This window comes from Schistocerca gregaria, chromosome 6 (assembly GCF_023897955.1).
Source record: "Schistocerca gregaria isolate iqSchGreg1 chromosome 6, iqSchGreg1.2, whole genome shotgun sequence".
NCBI lineage: Eukaryota > Metazoa > Arthropoda > Insecta > Orthoptera > Acrididae > Schistocerca > Schistocerca gregaria.
In genome coordinates, this window is record NC_064925.1 from 253451420 (window position 1) to 253473931 (window position 22512).

The 22512-nt window shown below is 40.5% G+C and overlaps 1 protein-coding gene across 1 annotated transcript in view; it reads left to right on the forward strand.

Moving 5' to 3' along the window:
• LOC126278437 (UBX domain-containing protein 1-like) overlaps positions 1-22512 on the forward strand; it is a 73172-nt gene that overhangs the window by 19361 nt on the left and 31299 nt on the right. The window contains exons 3-4 of the mRNA XM_049978553.1: positions 20485-20676; positions 22159-22410. Coding sequence (XP_049834510.1) covers positions 20485-20676; positions 22159-22410 — 444 coding nt within the window. The remainder of the gene's footprint in view (positions 1-20484; positions 20677-22158; positions 22411-22512) is intronic.

The following is a 22512-nucleotide window of genomic DNA, read 5'->3' on the forward strand; positions in this document are numbered from 1 at the left end:
GTTACTGCATCGATGATTTCAGCCGTGAATAGAAATATTAAAAAAGGTAGGAAGATTTTTCTGTTTAGCAAAAGTGACAAAAAGCAGATTACAGAGTACCTGACGGCTCAACACAAAACTTTTGTCTCAAGTGCAGATAGTGTTGAGGATCAGTGGACAAAGTTCAAAACCATGGTACAATATGCGTTAGATGAGTATGTGCCAAGCAAGATCGTAAGAGATGGAAAAGAGCCACCGTGGTACAACAACCGAGTTAGAAAACTGCTGCGAAAGCAAAGGGAACTTCACAGCAAACATAAACATAGCCAAAGCCTTGCAGACAAACAAAAATTACGCAAAACAAAATGTAGTGTGAGGAGGGCTATGCGAGAGGCTTTCAATGAATTCGAAAGTAAAGTTCTATGTACTGACTTGGCAGAAAATCCTAAGAAATTTTGGTCCTATGTCAAAGCGGTAGGTGGATCAAAACAAAATGTCCAGACACTCTGTGACCAAAATGGTACTGAAACAGAGGATGACAGACTAAAGGCCGAAATACTAAATGTCTTCTTCCAAAGCTGTTTCACAGAGGAAGACTGCACTGTGCTTCCTTCTCTAGATTGTCGCACAGTTGACAAAATGGTAGATATCGAAGTAGACGACAGAGGGATAGAGAAACAATTAAAATCGCTCAAAAGAGGAAAGGCCGCTGGTCCTGATGGGATACCAGTTCGATTTTACACAGAGTACGCGAAGGAACTTGCCCCCCTTCTTGCAGCGGTGTACCGTAGGTCTCTAGAAGAGCGAAGCGTTCCAAAGGATTGGAAAAGGGCACAGGTCATCCCCGTTCTCAAGAAGGGACGTCGAACAGATGTGCAGAACTATAGACCTATATCTCTAACGTCGATCAGTTGTAGAATTTTGGAACACATATTATGTTCGAGTATAATGTCTTTTCTGGAGACTAGAAATCTACTCTGTAGGAATCAGCATGGGTTTCGAAAAAGACGATCGTGTGAAACCCAGCTCGCGCTATTCGTCCACGAGACTCAGAGGGCCTTAGACACGGGTTCACAGGTAGATGCCGTGTTTCTTGACTTCCGCAAGGCGTTTGACACAGTCCCCCACAGTCGTTTAATGAACAAAGTAAGAGCATACAGACTATCAGATCAATTGTGTGATTGGATTGAGGAGTTCCTAGATAACAGAACGCAGCACGTCATTCTCAATGGAGAGAAGTCTTCCGAAGTAAGAGTGATTTCAGGTGTGCCGCAGGGGAGTGTCATAGGACCGTTGCTATTCACAATATACATAAATGACCTGGTGGATGACATCGGAAGTTCACTGAGGCTTTTTGCAGATGATGCTGTGGTGTATCGAGAGGTTGCAACAATGGAAAATTGTACTGAAATGCAGGAGGATCTGCAGCGAATTGACGCATGGTGCACGGAATGGCAATTGAATCTCAATGTAGCGAAGTGTAATGTGATGCGAATACATAGAAAGATAGGTCCCTTATCATTTAGCTACAAAATAGCAGGTCAGCAACTGGAAGCAGTTAATTCCATAAATTATCTGGGAGTACGCATTAGGAGTGATTTAAAATGGAATTATCATATAAAGTTGCTCGTCGGTAAAGCAGATGCCAGACTGAGATTCATTGGAAGAATCCTAAGGAAATGCAATCCGACAACAAAGGAAGTAGGTTACAGTACGCTTGTTCGCCCAATGCTTGAATACTGCTCAGCAGTGTGGGATCCGCACCAGGTAGGGTTGATAGAAGAGATAGAGAAGATCCAACGGAGAGCAGCGCGCTTCGTTACAGGATCATTTAGTAATTGCGAAAGCGTTACGGAGATGATAGATAAACTCCAGTGGAAGATTCTGCAGGAGAGACGCTCAGTAGCTCGGTACGGGCTTTTGTTGACGTTTCGAGAACATACTTTCACCGAAGAGTCAAGCAGTATATTGCTCCCTCCTACGTATATCTCTCGAAGAGACCATGAGGATAAAATCAGAGAGATTAGAGCCCACACAGAAGCATACCGACAATCCTTCTTTCCACGTACAATACGAGACTGGAATAGAAGGGAGAACCGATAGAGGTACTCAGGGTACCCTCCGCCACACACCGTCAGGTGGCTTGCGGAGTACGGATGTAGATGTAGATGGAGGAACTTCGTCTACTATCTCAGGGTAGACCACTGTGTCTATGTCTCCAGGAGACTTATTTCCATCCCTCTTACTCCCCTGCGCTACGAGGCTATACACTCCACAGAAAGGACGACCTGCGTGGAGAGAGAGCTAGAGGAGGCGTAGGTATTTTCGTCAGGACGGACTTACCACTCCTCGCCTCTCTCACTAAACGACGGCTTTACAGGCATTCGCTGTGTCCGTGCATGTGCGTCATCCATTGACTGTATGTTCGCTTTACTTACCCCCACATGATGCACTTGATGAATAGGTGCTCGGTGGAGCCGGCTGGACATTTGATAGCCAGTTGGCCCAGTTCGAACACTGTGCGAATGTTGAGGCGTGGGTGGATCATATTACCAAAACGGTCCACCACGCTGCTGCAGCATCCATTCCACAGGCCACCGGAAGAGGGCACCTGTCCCTTGGTGGAGTGCCGAATGCCACTCTGCAATCAGGACCAGGCGTGCGGCTCTGTGTTGGTTCCAGTGTCGGCCAACTGCTGAGAATCTTGCAGCCTTTCAGGTGGCGAGGACAGGATGTTGCCGCATTATTTGTGAGAGTAAGAAGAGGTCGTGGCAAAAGTTCCTGAACACCATTAATCGTTCCACCAGAAGTTCCATTGTGTGGGAGACCATCAGGAGAATTTCTGGCAGAGGAGGGAGGTGCCCCATAGCTGCTGTAATGAATAATGGCACTCTCCAAACGGATCCGCGAGACATTACCCAGACTATGGCAGCGTATTTTGCCACAGTTACTGCAACAAACAGTCAGGATCTAGGTTTCCAGCGCCATAGAGCGGTTGCTGAGAGATGTAGTCTGGACTTCCGGTCCACCTCGCATGAAGTCTACAACTGCCCATTTTCTATGTGGGAGCTGGATTCTGCATTGTCTGGAGCTCGTGAAACATCCCCTGGTCACGACAGGATCCATTACAGTATGCTATGGCACCTCACACTGCGCAACAAAGAAATCCTCCTCGCACTTTTTATGCTATTTGGGCGTCGGGTCACTTTTCCTGACGCGTGGCGTGAGGCAGTTTTAATTCCTTTTTTGGACCTGGGAAAGACCACACGAGCCGTAGTAGCTACAGTAGTGTTGCCCTAACTAGTTGCATGGGGAAGACTTTGGAGCAGATGGTCAACTGCCTTGTCTGGATGTTAGAATCCCAGCAACTCCTTAGTTGCTTTCAGTGTGGGTTCAGGAGGTTTCGTTCCACCTTCAAAAACCTTGCCCTCCTGGAGGTGGCTATACAACAAACTTTCCTACACCGTCATCACCTTCAAGGTGTATTTTTCAACATTGAGAAGGCCTATGATACCACTTGGAGGCATCTCATCCTGGAGCAGCTACATGAATGGCGTTTTTGTGGTTGTCTTTCTCTTTTTATTCAGTCTTTTCTCTTGCCACTATATTTTATATAACGAATTGGTGACGTCTTGTCTGACTGCTTTGAGCAGGAGAACGGTGTCCCTCAGGGTAGCGTTTTAAGTGTGACTCTCTTTGCCAGTGCTATTAATAGCATTACGTCCATAGTGAAAAGTCCTGTCCAGTGTTCCTTGTTTGTGGATGATTTCTCTTTGTTTTGCAACTTACTATTAGGCATTTGGATGACTGGGTGCAGAAGAGTGGTTTTAAGTTTTCCACCGAGAAGTCTGTATGTGTTCTTTTTCACCGTTCTCGTTCGATTTTAAACTTTCCTGAGTTGAGGATGAGGGACACTATTCTTACTTTTAAAGACATGGTGAGATTTCTGAGGCTCATTTTTTACTCAAAGCTTACGTGGTTACCTCATCTTAAAGATCTGAAACGACAGTCGCTTCAGGATTTAAGTATTTTAAAATGTTTTAGCCACAGTACATGGGGAGCTGACAGGACTTGTCTGCTCCAGTTTTACAGGGCATTTGTGTGATCTCGGCTCGATTATGAGTGCACGGTGTATGGATCTGTGAGGCCTTCTTACTTAAAGATGTTGGACGTTGTGCACCATGAAGGGCTTAGGTTGGCCACTGGGGCATTGCGAACTAACCCCATACCAAGCCTCTGTGCAGAGGCTGTTGAACTGCCACTTTGTCCACACCATACACACCTGCATACCATACCGTTGCTCAGTCTCCTCTGGCACGGTTATTTCATAACCAGCAACATGCGACGCAGCCCTATGGGATTCATGGCACAGGATTACCTCGCTGTCGTACGAGGGCTATGCCGAAAGTTTGTAGCAGAATGTGGGGAAAAAAAATTATTTGCAAAAAAAGTGTTTACAACTTTTCAAAATACTCTCCATTAGCATGTATACAATTTTTCCATTCTCTGAAACCACTTAGAAAATGTGTCAGTCCAAGTTTCTTTTGGGATGTCACTTAGTGCACTCTCATACGCTGCAATGGCCTCTTCATCTGATGAAAACCACTGCTCTCGAATTTTGTCCAGCTGTGACTTCCATGTGGCGATGACTTTTGGAAGACAATCGTTCATGTACCATTGATTATACGACGTGTGTCCAAGGTCACAGAGGTGAGATGCCCAATCTTTGTGAAAAAGTTGCCATCAACTTTTGTGGGTGGTTCCACCCCTGGAAGCACCACACAGAAGACTGTCTCTTATTTTCAGGGTCATAATGGTAGACCCACATTTCATCACCTGTGACGATATTGTAGGTGTCTTGGGACGTCCCTCCAGAGAATTTTTCGAGCATGAAACGACACCAGTCCACTCTCGCCTCCTTTTGGCTTTCTGTCAGGGAATGTGGCATCCAATGGGCACATCTCTTAGTAAGGCCTAAGTGACTAATCTCTTAGTAAGGCTTAAGTGACTATGAACGATGGTCTGTGCCGCTGTTGATCCAATATTTAGGGTCCCTTCAATGTCGCAAAATGTAAGATGTGGATCTTCTTTGATCATTTTCCTCACAGCATCAATGTTTTCGGGAGCCACAGCTGTTGCTGGCCGATCGGGAAGAGGTTCATCTTCAATTTACTGCCTGACCCCTCGAAAACTCACGAAACCAATTTCCTACTGTGGCCCTAGGAGGCGAAGCTTCACCAAAAACACGCAGCAAAGGGGAATGGCATTCGTCGGCACTTAAACCTTTTTTATAATCGTAAAAAATCATGGTGCCAAAGTCGCGGCACGACAGCTCCATCCTGAACCGTCTCTGACTCAGCACTGCCTGTGCTCTCTTATCGCGCTGTGGGTGGGATCGCCACTAGCCAGGGGCTGCGCGCGCACATCCCAAGGTCGAAAAACATCGCTCTTTCAAATGAAAACAACCTCATTGTCCTCCGCCCTACGGTTTACGGGCTGCTAAAAACTTTTAGCATAGCCCTCGTATGGCTGGTCTTCGTGTTTTATGTCGCGGTTGGAGCAGATCTCCACCTTGGCTCCTCCGGAGACCCAAACTTATTTTAGATTTGACTAATTTTAAGAAGGATAGCACATCAGATTTTAGATTCCAATCTCTGTTTTTTAACATTTTAGATGTGCATCACGGTTTCACTGTCGTTTACACTAATGGCTCCAAACAGGAGAATTTCCTTGGCTGTTCTGTGGTGTTCCCTGATCATGTTATCCGGATTCGCCTCCCTGCTGAATATACCGTTTTCGCAGCGGAGCTGCACGCGATCCTGAAGGCTCTGGAGCAGATGAATCGTGTTCCGGGCAATCGATTTCTTCTCTGCTCCGATTCTCTTAGTGCCTTACAATCACTGCAGAACCTGTACCCGACTGAGGAGATGGTTCAGCTGATATATAACCAACTGTACTTGCTCCAACGGCGGGGTAAAGAGGTATCCTTCTGCTGGTTGCCTGGTCATGTCGGAATATGGGGCAATGAACAGTCGTCCAGTGTCTTAGCCCGTTGCAGTCTGTCATCTCTGCACTCCACAGAAAGTGCATGGAGTTGTGGGAGGACGAATGGCTGGCGGTGATGGCCAATAAACTGCGGTTGGTAAAGTCAACCACTTGGCCGTGGCGTTCCTCCTGCTGGCTGCTCACGCGGGAAGAGGTAGCCCTCACACGTCTTCGGACCAGGCACTGTCCTCTCACACACAGCTTTTTATTACAGCAGGAGGATCCTCCGTTTTGTGATGCTTGTGGTGTGCACATCTCTGTCCGGCACAAATAATAGACTGCATTTTGTACCGTGATGCAAGGGCAGAAGCACAAGTTGATGGGGATCTGCCTTGTGTTTTAGCTAACGATGAGACGTGTGTCTAGGGTTTTTAAGTTTTGTGATGTGTCTGGACTCTGGCCTAAACTTTTAGGCTGGAGGTTTTAGTGTATTGCAGAGTGGCTGACTCCTCCCATTTTTCCTTGCGGTCAGCCAGCCACTTCCATCTGCTACATTGTTTTAGCTCGCTCTACCATTTTCTTTCTGTGTTGTCCATGTTTTACTGCTGACACCCTGCTTCATCCCACGCTTCGGTGTGGGTGAGCACATATTTTTCAACGATTATTCCCCGTGTTTTGTGTTCCGTTTAATATAACTGTTTTTTTCTTGACACCCGTCTCACTATGTTACTGAACGGGGGCTGAAGACCTTGCTGTCGTGCACCCAAAAAACCCTCTTCTACTACTACTACTACCTAAACCGCAGGTGAACTTAATGGTAGAATAATTATTGTCAGAACAGTAGCCAGAACTGCAGTGCTTTATAAGCAAAGTCGTAAAAGATGATGGAAATACAAATAAAATAAGTGACCAAATGAATCAATTGGTGAAATAGTTAAAGAAAATATAAATCAAGTGACAGCGTTGTTAGATGAAAATAGGCATAACGGTGTCACTAGAATAAACAAATTACTTGTGAGAAGTGAAAAGTAGTGAGGTTTTCATATTTTCCATTACATGCAAATTTCTTATAGCAGACATACCAGTCAAAATTAGATGAAAATATGTTCTTGAAGATCATAGGTTACATAATATGTTAGGAAATCATGATGTAGATAAGACAGTAACAGTGAAACATAAGTTGAAGAACAAAGGAAGAAATTAAAAGGAGAACCACATTAGAAAAGCAGACACTGATAAGTTAGAAAATAATTAGAGGAATTTGTATTTACAGGCAAAAACTACTGGCAGACTAAAAGCTGAGATAGTGATTCAGTGATGCAGAAGAAGGATACACTACAACAGAAAACAATTAATTTACGAGCAGCCAAGATATAGACAAGGAAGGCAGGAATAAAAAAGACCTGAAGAAGAAATACGTTAGCTTATAAATGAAACAAGGATATACAAAAATACTTTGGATGCAAAACATAAGCAGGGCAAACTGTTTGGAACCAAAATAAAAAGCACAATGGCTTGAAGACAGGAAAGAAATTAATAAAGAAAAAGCTATTAGGAGACACTGATTTTGCATGATTAGATTAGATTAATACTAGTTCCATGGATCATGAATACGATATTTCGTAATGATGTGGAACGAGTCAAATTTTCCAATACATGACATAATTAAGTTAATTTAACAACATAATTAAGTTAATATAACAACTTCTTTTGTTTTTGTTTTGTTTTTTTTTTAATATTTTTTTTCTTAATTTATATCTAAAAATTCCTCTATGGAGTAGGAGGAGTTGTCATTAAGAAATTCTTTTAATTTCTTCTTAAATACTTGTTGGTTATCTGTCAGATTTTTGATACTATTTCGTAAGTGACCAAAGACTTTAGTGACAGTATATTTTATTTATTTAATTATTTATTTATTGTTCCGTGGGACCACATTAATGAGAAGTCTCCATGGTCATGGAACGAGTCAATACATGAAAATATAACACGATTGTAGAAACAGATGAAATGAATATAAGAAACATATTCAGGCGACAAGTCGTTAATTTAAATAAAGAAAACCAAGAATGTAACACTGGAATTTGCTTAATTTTTTAGCTCTTCTAGGAGCTCCTCGACAGAATAGGAGTGAGCCATGAGGAAACTCTTCAGTTTAGACTTAAAGGTGTTTGGACTACTGCTAAGATTTTTGAGTTCTTGTGGTAGCTTATTGAAAATGGATGCAGCAGAATACTGCACTCCTTTCTGCACAAGAGTCAAGGAAGTGCATTCCACATGCAGATTTGATTTCTGTCTAGTATTAACTGAGTAAAAGCTGCTAACTCTTGGGAAGAAGCTAATATTGCTAACAACAAACGACATTAATGAAAATATATTCTGTGAGGGCAATGTCAAAATTCCCAGACTATTGAATAGGAGTTGACAAGAGGTTTTCGAACTTACACCACACATAGCTCGAACAGCCCGTTTTTGAGCCAAAAATACCCTTTTTGAATCAGAAGAATTACCACAAAAAATAATACCATATGACATAAGCGTATGAATATATGCGAAGTAGACTACTTTTCATGTTGAAATGTCACTTATTTCAGATACTGCTCTAATGGTAAATAAAGCGGCATTTAGTTTCTGAACAAGATCCTGAACATGGGCTTTCCACAACAGCTTACTATCTATCCAAACGCCGAGGATCTTGAACTGTTCCATCTCGCTCACCCCTTTCTGTGCCAAAGTTAGATTTAGTCTTGAATAGTGAAGATCATCCTCTCTCCTAGTATTGTAGTAATGCACACTGCTATTGCTTTTGAATTGAGTTTGGTTGTTAATAACAAATTTCATAAGAGAGTATATGTACTGAGAAGCTACTGTGAATATCCCTAGATCCTTAAATAAATGTCTGCAGGATGATCTTGGGTGGACTCCAGCTATTATTCTGATTACATGCTTTTGTGCAGTAAATACTTTATTCCTCAGTGATGAATTACCCCAAAATATGATGCCATGTGCAAGCAATGAGTGAAAATAGGCGTAGTAAGCTAATTTGCTAAGATGTTTATCACTAAAATTTGCAACGACCCTTATTGCATAAGTAGCTGAACTCAAACATTTCAGCGGATCATCAATGTGTTTCTTTCAATTTAATCTCTCATCAATGGAAACACCTAAAAATTTTGAAAATTCTACTTTTGCTATATGCTTCTGATTAAGGTCTATATTTATTAATGGCGTCATACGCTTTACTGTACGGAACTGTATGTACTGTGTGTTATCAAAATTGAGTGAGAGTCCGTTTACAAGGAACCACTTAGTAATTTTCTGAAAGACATTATTGACAATTTCATCAGTTAATTCTTGTTTGTCAGGTGTGATTACTATACTTGTATCATCAGCAAAGAGAACTAACTTTGCCTCTTCATGAATATAGAATGGCAAGTCATTAATATATATTAAGAACAACAAAGGGCCCAAGACTGACCCTTGTGGAACCCCATTCTTGATAGTTCCCCAGTTTGTGGAATGTGCTGATCTTTGGATATTATGAGAACTACTTATTTCAACTTTCTGACCTCTTCCAGCTAGGTACGAATTAAACCATTTGTGCACTGTCCCACTCATGCCACAATACTTGAGCTCGTCTAGCAGAATTTCATGATTTACACAATCAAAAGCCTTTGAGAGATCACAAAAAATCCCAATGGGTGGTGTTCGGTTATTCAGATCATTCAAAATTTGATTGGTGAAAGCATATATGGCATTTTATGTTGAAAAACCTTTCTGGAAACCAAACCGACATTTTGTTAGTACTTCATTTTTACAGATATGTGAAGCTACACTTGAATACATTACTTTCTCAAAATTTTTGGATAAAGCTATTGAAAAGGGCGATTAGACGGTAATTGTTGACATCAGATCTATCCCCTTTTTTATGCAAAGGTATAACAATAGCATATTTCAGCCTATCAGGGAAAATGCCCTGTTCCAGAGAGCTATTACGCAGGTGGCTGAGAATCTTACTTATCTGTTGAGAACAAGCTTTTAGTATTTTGCTGAAAATGCCATCAATTCCGTGTGAGTTTTTGCTTTTAAGCAAGTTTATTATTTTCCTAATTTCAGGGGGAGAAGTGGGTGAGATTTCAATTTTATCAAATTGCATAGGTATGGCCTCTTCCATTAACAGCCTATCATCTTCTAATGAACACCTGGATCCTACTATATCCACAACATTTAGAAAATGATTATTAAAAATATTTTCAACTTCTGACTTTTTATTCGTAAAGTTTTCATTCAATTTGATGGTAATACTGTCTTCCTGTGCTCTTGGTTGACCTGTTTCTCTTTTTAATAATATTCCAAATTGTTTTAATTTTATCATCTGAGTTGCTGATTTCAGACATGATAGACATACTTCTGGATTTTTTAATAACTTTTCTTAATATAGCACAGTAGTTTTTATAATGTTTGATAGTTTCTGGGTCACTACTCTTGCTTGCTGTCAGATACATTTCCCTTTTCCAGTTAAAAGATATTTTTATACCCTTAGTAAGCCATGGTTTGTTACATGGTTTCTTACGAGTATATTTAACTATTTTCTTGGGGAAGCAGTTTTCAAATGCATTTACAAAAGTGTCATGAAATAAATTATATTTTAAATTACCATCAGGTTCACAGTGCACCTCATCCCAGTGTAACTGCTGTAGGCTTTCCCTGAAATGTGCAATTGTTGAATTGTTGACTGAACGTACTCCTTTGGAGGACTCTTTAGTACTGCTGAATGGAGCTATGTCATATATTATAACTAGCTGCCATGCAGTACTGTGATTTCGCGAAAAGGAAATACAAGCATGTTAATATTAGAATCGCAAAAGAGAGATACCAATTTAAAATCAGAGGAAAGATCAAACAAGTACATGCATTACTTGACTTGGGGGGAGGGGGGGGGGGGGGGGGAGCATTGTGGTAGTAGTGCAGGAGAGGGCGAAGGGGGGAGAACAAACAAGTTCTCTGTATCAATGACAACTAAAAATACGTTATAAGCTGCATCGCATAGACTCAGTATGACCTAAATATATTTCTGGATTCAGTGCAACCTCTGTCCAATTCTATGCTACATGGGATGTTGCAATGTTATGGCTGAGTGTAGTCACTTTGAATGTTTTACAATATTTATGCAATATTAAAAATCCACTTCACTTAAAGCCACATTATAATGCCGAACTGCTCACGTGAAGTGTAGTAGTGGAAGGAAATATTGCAGAAAAGTGTTTACATCAGAAACTACATATCAGTGACCATGTGAGGAGATTTTCAAAGATCTTTCAGGGGAAATTATTCTGTTATATTTTTGGAATGTCAGTTCTTCTAATTATAGTTTGATTTTTTTATGTGTCCAGAAGTAATAATAGGAGAACCTGAAACCTTGCAAATAATAACTGACCAATAGAAAGATTCAGAATATAAAAGATAACAAAATTGCATTTTCCTACTGCTCTCCAGTAGTTTACAAATTGAAGGCAAAGTTGAAGATTTTTTCAAAAGGACCAAAAATGGCTCTTTTTAGTCCACTTAAAAAAAAACAGTTTCAGTAGAAGGACCATGCCCTAAACCCCTGAAAAACTAAATTTGGTTTTGCAGTGTGAGCATGTATGGTCCTAAAAAAACAATGACAAGTTGGAGATGCATTTAAAATACGCTCATTCCACTGGTCCTCAAGTTAAATCTGACATCTTTTATTATGTTCCACAATTGTTTATTACTCTTTGAGGAAGTTAATAGTGTGAAGTCCTGATGACCAGGAAGTGAGATCAAGTCAGAACAACTGCAAAAGGAGGCTCATTTGTCACGACACATCATGATGTATTTCAGCCTGGTTTTCTGCTATGATTACTACAGAATCAAACTGATTACAAACTTGAAAATTACCAATGCACTGGACAACGTCATAGTAAAATTGTTGCATAACAGCTGCAAGCACATTGCATAACGTATACGTAAATACTACAGAAATCTTGACTACAGTCCTCGCCTCATTCTTTCTCTCCACCACAGATGAGGCACACACCACAACTGTCTCCAACAATGGCCCTCAATTTATGGCATCTCCATTTCAGTCATTCTGTCAGTTTGATGGCATCGAGCATCTGACCCTTGCTATGTTCCACCCACTATCAAATTTAGTAATTGAGTGGTTAGTTGGAACACTAAAAACATGGATGCTTGGCAATGATGGGAAAAATGTTTGAATTCATAACCGCTCAGGAACATACGGTCTAGATCATACATAAGCTCCAGCCGTGCAGTCTGTGGTGTCACTGCAAGCCACCACACTGGATACATTGTAGGCTTCAAATCAGCTGCAGTCAGTCAGTACATATCGGACCTGCGAGTTGCCTCTGTCGACACTAGCAGACCGAGCGCCACTCGACTGGTCTTACGAGACAAGCTAGTGCACTGCCCAGTTCTACAGCCAACATTAATAAGAATCATTCACTTGTTATAGCTTCAGAGATCTCATTTGCAGACACGCTAGTTAGCATAGCCTTCAGCCACCCCTTGTGATCCGACTATGAGTCAAATTGCGTGAATCGGCCGGGTCACCCTTTTTCCATGAGGCCCATAGTCCCGCCTCATACATAACACAGTCAACATTACCTCTTCCCTTTAGCTGATTGGGGTAAGTGTAAGCAACCACAGCCATTTATCCTCATAGAAAACTCTTCAGCTGTTCATTCCATCTCAGCCATAGTAAGTACAAGCGCGTTAGCAGTTGGAATATCATCACTGTAATTTTAATGAATTGTTTTGAGATATGTGGGGAGTAGACGTAGACTCAGATCACAGTTTAGTAACAATGCAGAGTAGGCTCAAGTTTAAGAGACTAATCAGGAAGAATATTTGCACCAAGAAGTGGGGTTCAAGAGATATGCATGAAGTAACTCTGAGGCTGTAGATACTTCAATAATGAGCAGCTTAGTAGGCAGTAACTGAATTGGAATGGACATCTCTAAAAAGGACAATCACAGAAGCTGGAAAGAAGGACATAGGTACAATGGAAAGAAACCATGGGTAACAGAAAAAGTACTTCAGCTAATCGATGAAAGAAGGATGTACTAAAATGTTCAGGGAACTTCAGGAATACAAAAATACAGCTTACTTGGGAATGAAACATGCAGGAAGTGCAGGGAAGCCAAGGTGAAATGGTCGCATGAAAAACGTGAGGGAATCAAGAAAGAAATGATTGTTGGCTTTTGACTAGGCATATACATTGACGGGAAAAGTTCACAACATCAAGAAAGAGTTGAGTGACATAAACGAAAGGTGGTAGGCATGTTTCTAAATCTGAAAGATGACATCTGTTCAGTCAAATAAGAGTGGCACTAATAGCGGAACTACAAGGAAGCAGATCATATTTGCTTTAAATATGTGATGTAACGGTTGTGAGCATTAGTTACCATTGAGACTGGATGTGATGCGTCAATGTTAGTCAAGAGTGCCTTTAAGGCAACAAAGACTACCTCACTAAGTTTGGATGACATAGTGTAATAGGGCTACAAGGTGCTGGATGCCCTTCTGCAATATTGCAGCTGGTCTCCAGGTGACCAAATGGCATCAACAGCAGGGAAGACCACTGTAATCGGCCTGTGGGTCTGAGGCATCGTGCTGCATCTGCAGCAGTAATTTGATCAGTATTTGGTACCACAGTGACACAACAAACTGTTAAAAATCAGTTACTTCAAGGACAGCTCATCCAGGAGTCCTGTATTTTGCCTTCCACTGATCCCAAACCAGTTTCATGTGCAACTTCAGTGGTGTCAAGCAAGAGCTCATTGTAGGGCAGGGTGGACATCTGTCGCATTTTCTGATGAAATCTGGTTCTGCCTCAGTGCCAGTGACCCCGACTGCAAAACTGTATGTCTGTCTGGTGATACAACCTGTTTTGGTGCCTCCCATTCGTGAACAGCATTCCAGGGGGTGATTTCCAGTAGGATAACACTCACCCACCTACCACTGTTGTTACCCAACACGTTCTGTAGCGCCCACATGTTGATTTGGCCTGCTTAATCCTGGCCTGCATGTCTGCCATATCTGTCTCCAGTCGAACAATATGGGACATCATCAGACAACAATTCAAGCGTCATCCACAGGCTGTCTATTCTGGAGAGCATGGAGTTCTCAGGGAATTACATTTTACCTGGAAAAACCAGGGAAATCTGAGGGAATTCCTCATTATTAACCTAGGATTGAAATTTAATTTTATTGATTTTAAATTCACAAATTAAAAAATAAAAAATGTTTCAAAATGTATTAAATATATGAATATTATTGCATGCAAATTATCAATGTTTAAAAACTGCTGTTACACTGCCTGTGGTTGGTATATGGCTCAGCTGAGAGGAAAAAAGCCATTATTGTGGTATGCTCCCCTCCCCCCTCAAATCCATTCACTAAGAATTTAGCAGGAGCTTTTTGACACCACCTTCCTCCTCACACCTGGAATTCACAGCGACCCTTTTTTTCCCCCCAAATTTGAGTACCCGTCCTACATCCACAGACAGCATTAACCATCCTTTATTGACTGACATAAAGGGCAACAGGCATAGAACTTCATCCCACAAACTAACATCCGGCACCTGTTCAACAGGTTGTTGTTGTTGTTGTCTTCAGTCCTGAGACTGGTTTGATGCAGCTCTCCATGCTACTCTATCCTGTGCAAGCTGCTTCATCTCCCAGTACCTACTGCAACCTACATCCTTCTGAATCTGCTTGGTGTACTCATCTCTTGGTCTCCCTCTACGATTTTTACCCTCCACGCTGCCCTCCAATGCTAAATTTGTGATCCCTTGATGCCTCAAAACATGTCCTACCAACCGATCCCTTCTTCTAGTCAAGTTGTGCCACAAACTTCTCTTCTCCCCAATCCTATTCAATACCTCCTCATTAGTTACGTGATCTATCCACCTTATCTTCAGTATTCTTCTGTAGCACCACATTTCGAAAGCTTCTATTCTCTTCTTGTCCAAACTAGTTATCGTCCATGTTTCACTTCCATACATGGCTACACTCCAAACAAATACTTTCAGAAAGGACTTCCTGATACATAAATCTATATTCGATGTTAACAAATTTCTCTTCTTCAGAAACGCTTTCCTTGCCATTGCCAGTCTACATTTTATATCCTCTCTACTTCGACCATCATCAGTTATTTTACTTCCTAAATAGCAAAACTCCTTTACTACTTTAAGTGCCTCATTTCCTAATCTAATTCCCTCAGCATCACCCGATTTAATTTGACTACATTCCATTATCCTCGTTTTGCTTTTGTTAATGTTCATCTTATATCCTCCTTTCAAGACACTGTCCATTCCATTCAACTGCTCTTCCAAGTCCTTTGCCGTCTCTGACAGAATTACAATGTCATCGGCGAACCTCAAAGTTTTTACTTCGTCTCCATGAATTTTAATACCTACTCCAAATTTTTCTTTTGTTTCCTTTACTGCTTGCTCAATATACAGATTGAATAACATCGGGGAGAGGCTACAACCCTGTCTCACTCCTTTCCCAACCACTGCTTCCCTTTCATGCCCCTCGACTCTTATTACTGCCATCTGGTTTCTGTACAAATTATAAATAGCCTTTCGCTCCCTGTATTTTACCCCTGCCACCTTTAGAATTTGAAAAAGAGTATTCCAGTCAACATTGTCAAAAGCTTTCTCTAAGTCTACAAATGCTAGAAACGTAGGTTTGCCTTTTCTTAATCTTTCTTCTAAGATAAGTCGTAAGGTCAGTATTGCCTCACGTGTTCCAACATTTCTACGGAATCCAAACTGATCTTCCCCGAGGTCTGCATCTATCAGTTTTTCCATTCGTCTGTAAAGAATTCGCGTTAGTATTTTGCAGCCGTGGCTTATTAAACTGATAGTTCGGTAATTTTCACATCTGTCAGCACCTGCTTTCTTTGGGATTGGAATTATTATATTCTTCTTGAAGTCTGAGGGTATTTCGCCTGTCTCATACATCTTGCTCACCAGCTGGTAGAGTTTTGTCATTACTGGCTCTCCCAAGGCCGTCAGTAGTTCTAATGGAATGTTGTCTACTCCGGGGGCCTTGTTTCGACTCAGGTCTTTCAGTGCTCTGTCAAACTCTTCACGCAGTATCGTATCTCCCATTTCATCTTCATCTACATCCTCTTCTATTTCCATAATATTGTCCTCAAGTACATCGCTCTTGTATAAACCTTCTATATACTCCTTCCACCTTTTTGCCTTCCCTTCTTTGCTTAGAACTGGGCTGCCATCTGAGCTCTTGATATTCATACACGTGGTTCTCTTCTCTCCAAAGGTCTCTTTAATTTTCCTGTAGGCAATATCTATCTTACCCCTAGTGAGATAAGCTTCTACATCCTTACATTTGTCCTCTAGCCATCCCTGTTTAGCCATTTTGCACTTCCTGTCGATCTCATTTTTGAGACGTTTGTATTCCTTTTTGCCTGCTTCATTTACTGCATTTTTATATTTTCTCCTTTCATCAATTAAATTCAATATTTCTTCTGTTACCCAAGGATTTCTAGCAGCCCTCGTCTTTGTACCTACTTTATCCTCTGCTGCCTTCACTACTACATCCCTCAGAGCTACCCATTCTTCTTCTACTGTATTTCTTTCCCCTATTCCTGTCAATTGTTCCCTTATGCTCTCTCTGAAACTCTGTACAACCTCTGGTTCTTTCAGTTTATCCAGGTCCCATCTCCTTAATTTCCCACATTTTTGCAGTTTCTTCAGTTTTAATCTACTCTGTGCAAAATTCTACTAGGCGGCTTCCTCTTTCATTTCTTAGCCCCAATCCATATTCACCTACTATGTTTCCTTCTCTCCCTTTTCCTACACTCGAATTCCAGTCACCCATTACTATTAAATTTTCGTCTCCCTTCACTATCTGAATAATTTCTTTTATTTCATCGTACACTTCTTCAATTTCTTTTTCATCTGCAGAGCTAGTTGGCATATAAACTTGTACTACTGTAGTAGGTGTGGGCTTCGTATCTATCTTGGCCACAATAATGCGTTCACTATGCTGTTTGTAGTAGCTTACCCGCATTCCTATTTTCCTATTCATTATTAAACCTACTCCTGCATTACCCCTATTTGATTTTGTGTTTATAACCCTGTAGTCACCTGACCAGAAGTCTTGTTCCTCCTGACACCGAACTTCACTAATTCCCACTATATCTAACTTTAACCTATCCATTTCCCTTTTTAAATTTTCTAACCTACCTGCCCGATTAAGGGATCTGACATTCCACGCTCCGATCCGTAGAACGCCAGTTTTCTTTCTCCTGATAACGACATCCTCCTGAGTAGTCCCCGCCCGGAGATCCGAATGGGGGACTATTTTACCTCCGGAATATTTTACCCAAGAGGATGCCATCATCATTTAATCATACAGTAAAGCTGCATGTCCTCGGGAAAAATTACGGCTGTAGTTTCCCCTTGCTTTCAGCCGTTCGCAGTACCAGCACAGCAAAGCCGTTTTGGTTAATGTTGCAAGGCCAGATCAGTCAATCATCCAGACTGTTGCCCCTGCAACTACTGAAAAGGCTGCTGCCCCTCTTCAGGAACCACACGTTTGTCTGGCCTCTCAACAGATACCCCTCCGTTGTGGTTGCACCTACGGTACGGCCATCTGTATCGCTGAGGCACGCAAGCCTCCCCACCAACGGCAATGTCCATGGTTCATGGGGGGAGGGGGGTTTTATTAGAACAAAAAAATTCACGAAATGTCCGACAGATAGCGCTGGACAGCAAAACTGCTACCGTGACGGGTGAGAGGTATGCCGATATGTTACAGAATCGCATCATCCCCAGCCTGGCTGATAAACACCTGCTGGAACGTACGATGTTTATGCACGATGGTGCTCCACCCCATATTGCTAGACGCATGAAATATCTCTTGCGCTCGTCGTTTGGTGATGATCGTGTGCTCAGCCGCCACTTTCGTCATGCTTGGCCTCCCAGGTCCCCAGAGCTCAGTCCGTGCGATTATTGGCTTTGAGGTTACCTGAAGTCTCAGTCGTGATCGACCGACATCTCTAGGGAGACTGAAAGACAACATCCGACGCCAAAGCCTCACCTTAAGTGTGCTCAACAGGAGGAATGCATTTTTTCATGCTTGCATTCAGCAGACTGTTACACCAGTTATTAATGTATCGGCATTTCACATTTTCAATGGCTTACCTCACATTTACATTAATCTGTGATCTTGCATTGTTAATCACTTAATATTACCTAGTCAAATGAATTTCTGAAATTTTATTACTCTGCTTTAATTATTTTTTGGTACTGCAGTTTTTTTTTCATCAGTGTACAAAAGTCAAATCAAACTTCAGTGAAATTAAAAGGAATAGTACTAACATTAAGAGTGCAATGGGAATTCCACTGTTAAATGCAGAGGAGAAAGTGCATAGGTAGAAAGAGTACAAGGCCTCTGTGAGGAGGAGGGCATATCTGATGACATGCTAGAAGAAGAAACAGGAGACAGCAGGGAGGAGGTAAGTGATCCAGTATTATAGTGAGAATTTGAAAGAGCTTTGGGCGACTCTAGATCAGATACGGCGAAAGTGATAGATAACATTCCATCTAAAATCATTGGAGGAAGTTCTGAAGATAGCAAGAGCCAACAAGTGCAAGAATTACTGCACAATGAGCTGAATAGCTCATGCATCCAGTTGCAGACAAGGGTAATATACAGAAGAGTGGGAAAGGAAATTGTGGATCTCTCAGATGATGGTCAATTTGGCTTTAGGAAAAGCAAATGTACAAGAGAGGCAGTTCTGATGCAGTTGACACTGGAAAGGAGATTGAAGAGAAATAAAGACACATTCATTGGATTTGTCAACCTGGAGAAAGTGTTTGACCATGTAAAATGGTGCAAGACATTTGAAATTCTGAGAAAAAGAAGGGTAAGCTGTAGGAAAAAGCAGGTAATATACAATATGTGCAAGAACAGAGAGGGAACAACAAGACTGAAAAACCAAGAAGAAAGTGCTCAGATTAAAAAGGATGAAAGAAAGGGATGTAGCTTTCCACCCCTACTGTTCACTGTGTATATACAGGAAGCAGTAACGGAAATAAAAGTTCAAGAGTGGGATTAAAATTTAAGGTGAAAGGATATCAGTGTTGAATGGAATGAGCAGTCTAATGAATACAGAATGTGGATTGAGAGTAATTCAAAGAAAGGCAAAAGAAATGAGAACAACGAGAAACGTAATATTGGAATTGGAAATTACGAAGTAGATGAAGTTTAGGAATTCTGCTATGTAGGCAGCAAAATAACCCTTGATGGACAAAACAAAGAGGACATAAAAACCATACTAACACTGACAAAAAGGGCATTACTGGCCAGGAGAAGTTTACTAGTATCAAAAATAGACCTTAATTTGAGGAAGAAATTGCTGAGTTTGTACATCTGGAGCACAGTATCCTATGGTAATGAAACATGGGATGTGGGAAAACTGGAACAGAAGAGAATCAAAGTATTTGAGGTGAGATGCTACAGAGGAATGCTGAAAATTAAATTTACCAATAAGGTAAGAAATGACGAGGTTTTCTGCAGAATCGATGAGGAAGGTATATATGGAAAACACTGACATGAAGAAGTGACAGGATGATAGGACTTGTGCGAACACAACAGGGAATAACCTCCATGGTATTAGAAAGAGCAGTAGAGGGTAAAAATAGTAGGGGAAGGCAGAGATTGGAATACATCCACGAAATAATTGAGAAAATAGGTACAAGTGCTGCTCTGGTGTGAAACTGTTGGCACAGGAGAGGAATTCATGGCGGGCAGGTCATCTCAGTGGTGCACATTACCACAGTCCTTCTCTGAAGATTAAATCTTTTTTCCACCTATTGAATATTGTACAGTGATTCACGATGATTGTTCCACTTGTTAGAGCTTAATACTGTTTTTCCATCTCCATTTTTTTTACTCATCTCTTGGGTTGTCAATTTGTCTTTATTATTGAGATTATTGATACACAGCATAGTTTTAAATAATGTATACATGTACTGGGAACAGTGAAGCCAAGTGAATAATGGCTGAATTTAAATTTTGAAACTACTAAAAGTGAATGAATTTTGGATTTTCAAATAAAGATTAAAATTAAAATAAAAGAAATTCAAGATACGTAAAAGTTTTTGTTAATGTATTGTGTTGCACATTTCACACTTGGCTCCAGTCACATCCAGATTTGTGCCGTCTAAGAAGATATTGAAAAAATACTGAATGTATACTTATATACGTACCTTATAGTGGAATGATGACTGAATAAACCAGAAACACAAAGTTGTGAATTTGAAGACTGTAGAGAAATAATTGTCACCAAAGTTACATTAAATTTAATTTATTAATATTAATTTGTCTTGTTTTCCATTTAAGTATTTAGTTTTACCTTCTCATAGAAGACTGATGACTCAGTAGGTCTAGGATTGTTTGCTGAAGTAATTGAAGGTTAACTTCTGGTGGTTGCAGGTTGCTTGCTCATGCAGATGAATCGATTCCATTTTCTTCTTCTGAAGCCACCACCGATGCAATGGAGACAACACAGCCTTCTGTGATAGATACAGCACCTATTGGTGATAGTACTGAAAATTCTGTGGAGCCTTCCAAAAGCAATGAAAGTGCCAGCAGCTCTGAAACAGCCAAGTCTTTAAAGTGTAATGAGTAAGTTAAACAAAATTTTATAATGTTTTATATTTTATATGCTATTGGTATTTAAGTTGGACCAGTATTTGTGAAGAAGTTTATTTGGAAATAGTGATAGATGTCCTTCAGTTACTGCAATGTCATTTTGCAAAATGAGATTCATCGCCTATGAATATTTGTAAACTGTAACTGCAATGGTGTTGCTACCAGTACAGTTATCAATGAGTGTTGTGGTGGTGTTTTGTCAATAGTTTTTGTGATGTTTTCTACCTGCTTTCCATATATGTATGCCAATATTGATCCAGCAATTACGTGATGGTTGTCTGTCTTCCCCCTTAGCTCCCATGTAGACACTAGAGTGAAATTCACATTTGCACAAATGCTTCAAATTATTTGAAAATGACATCATTTTCTAGTATCACAGAAGTACACATTGTTTAAATTCACATGTAATGGCTTTTAACTGACATGTGTACTTGACCCACTGTGAATTTAAATTTGGACCATGCATTTGTGATCAATTGTACCACTGTGTTTGCGGATTAAAGAAATTAAAATATATAAAGATGTACCAAATCAGAAAGTCTACGATATTATGGGTATTTATGCTCTTTTCTTTCTCTTAAATCCTACCTTTTGCTCCCTTACAATTGCTCTATATTTCTTATTTGCTTTTGACCACTTCCCAGACCCATGTTCCTTCTAGCATTTAGCAAATAAAATTTTGCTGGCACATTTGTGCGATATGTCTTAAAGCGTAACACACACAAAAAAGATCAAAATTATATGCAAAATCTTAGCTTCTCTTGCAGCTTATTAACCTTAGAGACCAATGTTATATGTGAAAGCTTTTCTTTTCTTGTGGCAACGCTGTGTATATTTATATAAACTATTAACTTTCTCTGTTTGTGTGTTTGTGTTACGTAACAGTGATGTTGCTGTTGGCTGACTACATCACGTGTCCTATGCTCTGAATATCCGCTGTCATCGGCTGCCAAGATAACATGACATGAGCTATGATTGGCTTACAGAAGCGAATCGCAATCTCGATTTCAATGATTCAGAAAGTAACATGTGGTGTTTGGTGGAATTTACTTTTGTAATACAAAAATATGCAACATACATGTTGCTGCCCATAAAAGATATTTCCAAAACTTGTCTTTTTCTCTGAGTTTCGTTTTCTAAAGTCCTGGGAAATTCTACGTTTTGTATAAAACCTTAACCATTCAAAAGATTGATAAGGGAAAATATACTGTCACTTAACACGGAAAAAGTGTGTTTTCACCTGGGAGAAAATGTATTTTTCACCGGAAAAAATCCGGCTATTTTTCTACCTTGTCCGCATATACACCCTGATTTTAATCTGTTGTGTAGTGTTATTGGATGTAGATAATGCACATGATTTTGGATAACAGAACTTTCTCAAAATGAAAAGAAAATATAAAACATGTCATCACCTGAGAACTTTTATCATTTATGAGTTTTTTTTTCCCCTTACAGCTGTGGGAAGCTTTTTTCTACCCAGCTTGAAATAGAGTACCATGCTGCAAAGTCTGGACATAGTAGTTTCTCAGAATCAACAGAAGAGAAGAAACCATTGACAGAGGAAGAGAAAAAAGAACAACTTAAGAAGCTAGAAGAAAAAATGAGACAGAAGCGGCTAGAGCGAGAAGAAAAGGAGAAGCAAGAAGCTTTAGAAAGAGAGAGGTTGAGAATTCGCTCAGGGAAAGAAATGACTGCAGCAAGAAAGAAGTAAGGGTCATTATCATTTTCTACTAGGATAACAGTGTTGCTTATTTGTTGTAATAATAGCAGAAGTAGTAGTATAATGACTCTCTTAAGTTAAAAAATGTT